General features: G+C 33.5%; 1 protein-coding gene across 1 annotated transcript in view; it reads right to left on the reverse strand.

The window, feature by feature from the left end:
- PKHD1L1 (PKHD1 like 1) overlaps window positions 1-10,005 on the reverse strand; it is a 168,107-nt gene that overhangs the window by 27,395 nt on the left and 130,707 nt on the right. The window contains 7 exon segments of the mRNA XM_017891546.1: window positions 2,568-2,684; window positions 2,764-2,875; window positions 3,434-3,556; window positions 3,639-3,787; window positions 6,935-7,025; window positions 8,685-8,806; window positions 9,579-9,708. Coding sequence (XP_017747035.1) covers window positions 2,568-2,684; window positions 2,764-2,875; window positions 3,434-3,556; window positions 3,639-3,787; window positions 6,935-7,025; window positions 8,685-8,806; window positions 9,579-9,708 — 844 coding nt within the window.

Here is a 10,005-nt window from a genome sequence, read left to right on the forward strand (position 1 = left end):
CTCATGTTCAACAAAATAGGTACAGGAGTGAGCATAAGACAATGGGATCACAATGGAAGAATTGCTCCAATCATATAATATAGCATCTGGAGAATCACTCCAACAGACTGGTGGAATAGACTCTTGAAGGCACAGCTGAGCTGTCAGCTTTGGAAATGACAACCTGCAAAACGTGTTATTAACCTAAAACAAAAGACATTATATAGTGGTAAATATCAAAAATATAGAATACGTGGGTGCTGGTACCAAAGGCAAGGAGTAGGAGTAACTTTTTTCACCATTATCCCTGGAAGTTCACTTGGGAAACTTGTGTTTCCAATAGTAAAATTTTAGGTTCTGTGAGTCTGGAAGTCTTAGTTCCCAGATGAGACGTGTTTTCCACAGGACATACAGTAAGTGACTCAAAAAAAATAAAGCTATACCTACCTCATGGTTACTTCAGGCTTCTCATCAGACAAAGAAAGCTTTACCATCTGGCAGAAGTAACTGACCCTGATCACCATGCAGAGGTAGGCCTATTCTATAGAATGAAGGCAGGATGCACTCACATGATCCACCAGGGTATATGCCCACTATTAGTTGTAAAATGGCAAGTACAGAAGTTATGGCTTCATAAAGGCACAGAAACCAGGGACTTTTTTTGTTTTTTAGACAGAGTTTCACTCTGTTGCCCAGGCTGGAATATAGTGGTGTGATCTCAGCTCACTGCAACCTCGGCCTCCCAGGTTCGAGCGATTCTCCTGCCTCAGCCTTCCAAGTAGCTGGGATTACAGGCACCCGCCACTATGCCCAGCTAATTTTTTTGTATTTTTAGTAGAGTCGGGGTTTCACCATGTTGGCCAGGCTGGTCTCGAACTCCTGACCTCATGATTCATCTGCCTTGGCCTTCCAAAGTACTGGGATTACAGGCATGAGCCACCATGGACCAGGGGCCTATTATAACAGGGATAAGGGTCTGAGCCATTCTACCAAGCAAGCCATCTTGACAAGCAGAAGTGTTAGCCAGAGAAGACAGAAATTTAGAAAGGGCGATGGATGAGAGAAATGATGAGTATCATTTATGGTTTAGGGACCAGCTGTAGCAGTGTGACCACCAACCCACTTCTTAAAGTTTTTCCCAGAAATTGTGACCATGCAGAATTTGGGAGAAATCATGTCCTGGTAGAATAACTTAATATAACTAACAATGAAAAAAGCAAGTAGATCCCAGGCGTCCTAAGAGAGGACTGAAGTGGATACAGGCTGGTACACCCATCTCTCATCTCTTTGAATAATTGGCTGTTAACAACTCTCCTTTTTCCCAGACAATTAGCTTAGCCAAAAAGGAGCCACATACCTGGGAAATTAAGGTCCTCCCCATAGGGGCAGCTGTACCCAAAAACTAACATGGGGATACAAATGACTCCTGTCCCCCACCCACCTCGCCACATGTGAGATCAACTCCATGGCAATTTTAACTTACACTCCAGAGTTTCCCAGTGGCATCAAGTGAAGCTACCCTACAGCTCATGTCACATCCTTGCTTAGCAACTTCCCTTGCCCTGTTCTCTTCCTTCCCTTTCTACTAGGCATTCCAAGAAGCCACTAATATAAAAGTCCTCATCTAAGGCTGTTTCTAGGGAATCTAAGTCAACTAACTTTTATATGTTATTTTAAAAGACTGTGTCTTATGAAAGAATAATAGTTATTTGTGTTCTTTCCATAAACTTCAATTTTAAGGCTTCATTTCATAAGGGCAGTTTCATTGCCACATGATATTTATAATATTCTGGAGCATATTATTTATTAAAAGCCATATATGTTCAATTACAACCTATGTAGCATGTTATACAATTTCCTCCAAGGGTATCATCATTGCAATTAACACTTAAAAATGTTGCCCATTTGTTTCACATTTCTGGGATCTAAATTGTGAGGAAGAATCTGTGAAAACTTAGATGTCTAACTTATTGAACTACTTTCTTCAAAGAGACACTGGTTAAAATTATCCTGGAAGGGAGACTTGCTCCATTACAACAGGAAATGCACGGTGTTATTTAATAGGCCAAATGAAAATAATTGATGTGTTTACTACATTAATTTCTATATAATTATTTTACATTTCTAAGCAGCCATCCTGGTTCAGTGAAAGAGTAGTGGAGTTTGAATCAGAAGATTTTGATGCTAATCCTAGCTGTGCAAATAGCTGTGGGAATTCGGCCAGGCACTAAAGTTCTATGAGCTTAAGGTTCTTAAATTTTAAAAGGGGATGATAATATATAATCCTACTTACATGAAAGGGCTTTTAAAATTATACAAATCAATTAATATTAAATCACAATACAGTGTTTTGTTGTTGTTGTTGTTTTAGAAGGAAAATTTAACATCAATTCTTCAACATACAGTATAAGAATCCTGCCAAGGAACCATTCTCGAAATTGACTCTGATGTCTGATGTGTCATATTGAGCAGATTGCTGTAAAAATTGACTTAAATCATTTTTACTAACAATGAAACATTATTAGTTACCCTCTATATATTCTTTACAGAAATTCATTGAGAAGATTTGTAAAAGATTGTGTACTTGCCTGAGATGTCCAAAAGGCCACTGATGGCATTGTAACTCATGATCCCTGCATGGGGCTTTCGGGGTGCCATGTTATGAGCTGAAGCAAAGGTAGGCCAACAAATCCCACTTCTCCCACCTTTTACCAAAAAAAAAAGTTAATGAAAATTGAATATGCACTCATATGAACACCAACATTAAAGTTTCAAATTTTTCACCTGATGGAGATCTAGGACTCCGATGAGCAGCAGTTAGTTCAATATTGGGATCATCATTAGTTAGGACATCAGAGCAATTAAACCCAGGGCTACTTCCAACAATTAATGAACTCTGTTTGGAAATAAGCCAACCAATATAGCATTAATAATAGCTCTTACTAAAATAAAACATGATAATGAATAATACTGAATTCTACTGTAGTAAATAAAACACAAAGTATAAATTCAAAAAGTGGATCATTCATTAAACAAAGATGAAAAAGGTGTGATTGCAACCCCAACTGGAAAAACACTGAGAATAGGAGAGGGAAGACAGACGTGTAAATAATTATATATAAGGACATATTATGTTTCTGTGATAAATACATCCAGGGAACAGAAGGAACAAAAAGGTGGAGGAAGTGTCATTACCTAAACTAGCTCAGAAAAAACTTCATAGAGGGAGTGAAAATTACTATTGCAAGATCAGCAGGTGATAAACAAGAAGAGGGAAGGGAGGAGGAGGGATAAGAATGAACAGTTTTTTAAGCAGAGGGCAGTGGGAACAAAGGCAGGGAGGTATAGGTGAGACAGATAGAAGTTAAGGAGATTATTCTTATTAGTCCTTCAGTAATTCTACCCTTCTCTGAGTTATGTTTTTCCCCATGGTGTGGCTGTATTAATTTCTTACCTTAATTTGTACTTTTTTACTGGAAATTTTGTGTGATATAGCAGCTGGCATGTAAATCATTGGAAAAATGGCCATTCCATTGTCAACCAGGGTCACATTATAAATGTGCACACTCTCTGTGGTCTGCAACAGAATTTACAGGTTACATAATACTAAGGACAATCATAAAACAAAATAAATAATAACCATCTTTAATCATAATTACCTGAAAATAAATTCCATAATCCCAGCATGTCCAAATGGTAAATCCTTGTATAAGAGAACATCCAGGAAGGCCATCTTGGTTCATATAGATACCATATAAACCCCCATGGGCTTCATTGTCAAACCACTTTTCCACGGGATTAAACTGGCCTTGGAAGGAAATATAGAACTAGAGAATGAACGCTACAATTCATGTCACATAGTTTTAATAAGCAGTATCAGTTAAAGTTAACAAAATTCTTTTTAAAATTGCATATATAATTCTGATATCAGGTTTAATATGATCAAATATTTTTATGGCTCTGCCATTTATGGTTCACTCTATTTAGTGTCTTTCTTTAAATGTTCTCAAGATAGAGTCTCACTATGTTGCTCAAACTGGTCTCAAACTCAAGCCATCTTCCTGCCTTGGCCTCCTGAGTAGCTGGGACTACAGGCATGCCCCACCTCGCCTGGCTTATTCTAATTACTATTTAATTTTGTCTAACTAGTCTCTTCACTGTTATTTAAAATAACTGTATACTCATTTACAAAATTTAGTATTAACACCCTTACATTATTTTGTCTGATTAAAGTAAACATTAATTTAATTAGAAAGAGAATGGGATTTAGATACAAATAAGCCTAAACTTGAAACACAATGGTACAGCCTACTGTCTGTGAAATGCTCCCCCTAGACATCTTTCCATTGCTATGTCCTTCTGGCCATCCCATTTTCAAGTCAAATGTCACTTCCTTAAAAGATCTTCCCTAAATACCTGATTCAAAATAACACCTCAGTCACTTTACATTGCAATTAAAATTCCTTTCACTTGATATTTTTATTATTAATTATTTGTGAATTATCCATCTCTTCTCTCCCAGTAATATGTAAGCTTCATGAGAGAAGACATTGCACCTAGCTCATTCACCATCATTTCTTGGACCCTAGAAGGTTGTACAGAGATAGGTGGTCTTTAAATATTTTAACAATTGGTGTATGTATTATCTTGGGAAAGTTGTTTTAGGACCTTAGTTTCCTCATATGTAAAAAGTTTTAATGATTAATTCAGAATTGTTTCAAAATAAAATGAAATCACCCACATAAAGTGCATAGCAAATACTCTCAATAAATGGCAATTATACTCATTATTAATATATAGAACAAAGGGGATTTTAATGAAAGTTTTACTTATGTCCAAATCAGTTCAATAACCTTAATAACTGCCTCCCCCAAACAGTCGTGAATTGGAAGACTGTCTGTAAAGAGCAGCACCACCTCCTAAATTGTACTTAATACCAGCTCTCCTGTTCAGGTTCCCTGGTATCTGTTTCCTTTTATCTTCTATTGATTTTCCCTTCTTCCTAGTCCTTTGGGTTTTACATTTTATTTATGATCTTCCTGGTTTTGATAATTTTCCTGCATAAGAAGATTTTTACATTTCTCTCCCTTAGAGTCACACAATAATAGATGCATGGACAGATAGGGTTTCACCCCTGAACCCGGTGTATATCACTATCCCGAGCTTCCCAGACTCTTGTCTGGGGGATGGATTGAATAAATTGATGTACCATTACACGAACGTAAATGCTTCATTCCTCTGTGAAGTTTCATATTTCAGTTGCTATAACTCCAAAATCTCCTTATAAATAGTCTCAATTATTTAGGAATATCAACATAGTCAGTGAAAAATGCATTATATAGCATTATACATACTAGTAAATACTCATATTCAAAGATCACATTTTGATGTTGAAAAATCCATAAGGGTAACTTTGTTGAAGTTGTAAAGAAATTACGTATTTTAAAATTTTAAGCCAAAGAAATGCCACTTCAAGTGGTTGGGAACTAAAATATTTAACAAGAGCATATATCAAGGAATCAGTTAAGTATGTTGACAAAATAGTTTTATTCCTTCAAAACGTATTTTGGACAAGAATAAAACCCGCTTAAGTCTAAAATGTTTGAATTGATAGAAAAAAATGCTGATTCAAAGAATCTTAAAATAAACACACTTTTAACTAGTATATTTTTTAAAAGTTGAATTTCATGCTATATAAATCATGCCAAATAAAGCTGTTAAAAAGTAACTATACTGAGATTTTTTTTTTTATATATCAATTCTGGAAGGGACCAACATTTCCCAGAGAAGTCCCATTTTCTTTAACTTTCTTTAAATTTCTTGAGGGGTAAAGTCTGCAGATTTATTATGTATTTTACTTTTTTGATCTCGTAATAATTTATTTACATGGTTGAAAATATAGAGGTTATTGGAAAAGTATACATTTATAAGTACTGAGTTCCCTTGTTCCCAATTACTTTCTATGATTTTTATACTTTTCTTATGTAAATACAAATACCATATACATTCTGATTCCTTCCCTTTCTTCCACAAAACATATTTTATATGTATTATACCTAAAATAGTATTATATAAACTATTTTGCACTCTCCAGTTAGCACTTAAGAATATTCTAGAGAGTTCTTCATATCAATACATTGAACTCTTCTGCCTTCTTTCTTCGAGTAGTCTAGTGTTCCATCGTATGACTTTATATAACTATTCCAGCATGGGGGGACACAAAGTGGCTTTCGGTTTTCTGCTAGTACAGACAATGCTGTGATGAAAAACCTTGTTCATAAATAGTTTTCTAAGTTTGTAAAGGCAACTGTTAGCTAGATTCATAGAAGTGGAAATGCTGAGTCAAAGGTAAATGCATGTGTTATTTTGGTAGATGTTGTCAGGTTACCCTAAGCAGAGATGATATTGTTTTGTCCTTCAACCAGCAAGTTGTAAATGTTTTGCTTTCCCTACAGCCTTGTCAAAAGAGTAGATGCTCAGTTAGTTCTTAATTTTTACTAATCTAATATAGAGAAATCTATATTTGAGAAGTGTCTGTTCATGTTCATTGACTTTTTGATGCATGCAGGTTTAACATATGAATAGTGAGCATTTATTCTATCAAAGTAGACGTTAAAATAATGGGGTATGTCAACATGTATCTCTATAATAGGTGCTGTTTTTGTAAAAATGGTGGTGGGATGAGGTACTTACTGTCCCAATGCCGACCAAATCAAGAACTCAAGTTGCTGTTGGAGTTTTGGGATCATAAGCTTGGAAAAATAAAGTTTTCCTTAGAAACCTATTTATTTTTTTAGATCCAATGTTATCTTGAAATAATTTATCTTGTTGAGTTATTTCAGTGACCAGAAGGAAAAGATATTATATATTGAATTAACAAACAATAATTATTTATTTTAACAATTTTGGACAAGTTATTTCCTAATTTTAGCGATTCCTGGTTTAAAAGACTTACCTGAGCAAGGTTCACCATCAATGCGGTATCCTGCTCTTCCAAATCCAGCAACTACATTATTCTGTAAAACTGTATTGGTCCCTCTATTTATCTAGTGCAATGATTTAAAAAAAATACTATGCATCAGGCTAGTAAACATTTGTATAAATTGAGAGTAAGTATATGACAATATACTTATGAAAACTTTTAATTATGACTACATTTTCAGGAGCAAAAACTTAATTTATTATTTACCTCATTCAAACTTAATTATAAGTGATGTATTGAAATTACACTAGGTTCTTGGTGTAAAACCATCATTAAGTACTATAGCCTGGACTTCATTTAAAAACTACATTAAATAGACTATTTCTTATTTCAGTCACAAAATCCACTGAATGTGGTTTAAAATTTACAAGGCACAGAACAAGTTCCAGTATTATAACAAGGTAACAAGAATGTTAATACTTTTTTCAGGAATTTGTGATCACTGAAAAAGTGATAAATATATATTTATATATTTATATATGTTTAATATAAATATATATTCATATAAAATTAATATATACATATATTTTTTTGAGACAGGGTCTCGCTATGTTGCCAGGTTAGGTCTCAAACTCCAAGCTTAAGCAATCCTCTTAACCTCCCAAGTAGCTAGGATTACCAGGTGCAAGCTCTTTTTACAGGTCTTTTTAGTTATGTTTTGTTACCAATTTGATTAATTTATTTTAAAAAAGACAACTAAGGCAATGACAGTGGATCATAAGATTCAGTGGAACATTGACTAGTTTTACATAACGTTTGCTATAATCAGCAAAGTTAGGTTAGCATGAGTGTTAGGATAATTACTAAACAATTTTATTTTTATAAGCCAAGTCAAAGTAGAAAAAATGGAAGCATACAGCCACATTATCATATCTTGCCTATGGGTCAGCAAAACAGTCAAAAGTTGCAATCATATTAAACACACTTATTTTTAAACATTTTGATAAAAATAGAGTCACATGAATTCATAAATGTCATTAAGTACCCCTTTCTTTCAAAAGACACAAATAGCCTTAAAGATTTGGAATTGAATTTAATATGGTATAAAAACAGATAAAAAGAGATAATTTTTACCCTCATTAAAATGTGTACTTAAATTTCAGTTTTCAGATTTACCTTAAGGTATTAATTAATAGTTGTGGAAAAAAAAAAACTCAATCCTTATCCCATCTTTCAAGGTAACTATTTTTAATTTCTTTCGATCTAATGTCATAGGTTAAAGGCAGGAGGAAGCTATCACCTCCACTTTTTCTTTTCTTGTTTGTAATCTTACTCTATATCTAAACAAACACTTAAAATAATTGAAGAAACTTCCTGGGAAACAAGAAGGTTCCAATTAGTAATATCAGATAAGTATAATAACCTTGCATGTAGAATCATGACCATTTTAGATGAGAAAAGGATTTTAGAGATTTCATTGTCTATTTTCATTTTTAGGGAGGAAACTAAATTCAGAATTAAGTAGTAATACGCCCAAAGCACTCAGTTGAGTAGTAGCAGCAAAGAGGCCTTGAACTGGAACTTGAAATAATGTTGGAGAAGAAAGAAGGTAAGAGAACTATTTAAGCCAATAGACATCAACAGAAAAAAATACACCAATGGCTACCGAAACTTACATCATCTTTTTAAAAGTGCATTCACTCCTTTAGTTAGCTCATTTTATTATATTTTTTCAATCACTGATATAATTATGTTAGTATAATTATAAATTTGTTCTCACTACCTCAATTGCTGCATGCCAGAGAGTTGAACTTAAATCTTTTCTGTTCTGATAGGTTCCTGGCCAAACCGAAAGTGCAATCAAATTCCCTCGGACTTGGTTGGCATTCCCCCATATTCTTATGCCTGTTAAAAAAAAAAAAAGTAAAAAAGGAAAGAAAATCCCCAAAATACATAAGTCAATTTGAAACGACTATTATGAGTAATGTCTTTTGATTTTCCATAAAATTATTTTCTACTTTGAGCCTGACAAATGATCCTCTTAGATTTTTGAAAGATTCCTCTGAACTCTTTGATAATGAACTCTCCCTCTTTAATAGACTACCTGAATTAGAATCTTCTGGGGTGCTTGTTAAATATGTGGGTTCACAGGGTCCATCTCAGATTTTATTTAACAAACCCACAGCTTTTATATAAATTAAATAAATTGATTATACTTTATACTGACAAAAATCAATATAATATGCCTAAAGTTGTATATAACCTTTATTTGTAATAATATTTGTGATTTATATGTGAGGAGTATTACATTTAAATAATTAGTGATTAGATAACTCATATAAGAATGTGGTCTGGTAAAAATTCTTCCATGTTATAGGGCTATAGTGTCTAATATGATAGCCATAGCCACATGTGGCTATTTAAATGTATATTAAGTGCAATTAAATTATGTTCCATTAAAATTAAAAATTCATTTCCTCAGTCACAATTCAGCTCCTAGCCATAATTCAAGTGCTCAATAGACACATGTGATTTAGTAATCACTATTATTAGACAGCATAAGTATAGACCATTTCCATCCTCACAGAAAGATCAATTGGGCAGTATGGCTCTAGAGTTTACAGATAAGAAAGCCTCCACAGGACATGTAATTTGGACCAAAATATTATTATATTACCTTCTCCCACTGTAAAGTAAATTATGTTATCATCTATGTCCAATCCATCTGTCCCAAATACACCAATTGCTGGAGAGAAGCCATGGTGAAAAGCACAACCTCGAATATAGGATGATCCATGTTCTTGAATCTATAAAACATTGGGATACAGAGAACATTTTAAAAATAAAATTACAGTATATTTAAACAAAAAAATTGAAGTAAATTATTTTCAGTAAACAAACCTTGATCAATCATCAATACTCAATTCGCTTTCTCTTAAAGATGATTTCTCCATAAGTCTTTAATATATCCATATATAAAATATGCAAATTTCCATATATCTGAATTTATTATTAGATATATTAAATATATATGCTTACTTTAAATGCAGATTCAAAATTCTCAAGTGCTTTTCTATGCATTTATATTCCTATTATCACTTATA

The sequence above is a fragment of the Rhinopithecus bieti genome, unplaced genomic scaffold (genome assembly GCF_001698545.2).
Source record: "Rhinopithecus bieti isolate Rb0 unplaced genomic scaffold, ASM169854v2 scaffold_18921, whole genome shotgun sequence".
NCBI classification, from domain to species: Eukaryota; Metazoa; Chordata; class Mammalia; order Primates; family Cercopithecidae; genus Rhinopithecus; species Rhinopithecus bieti.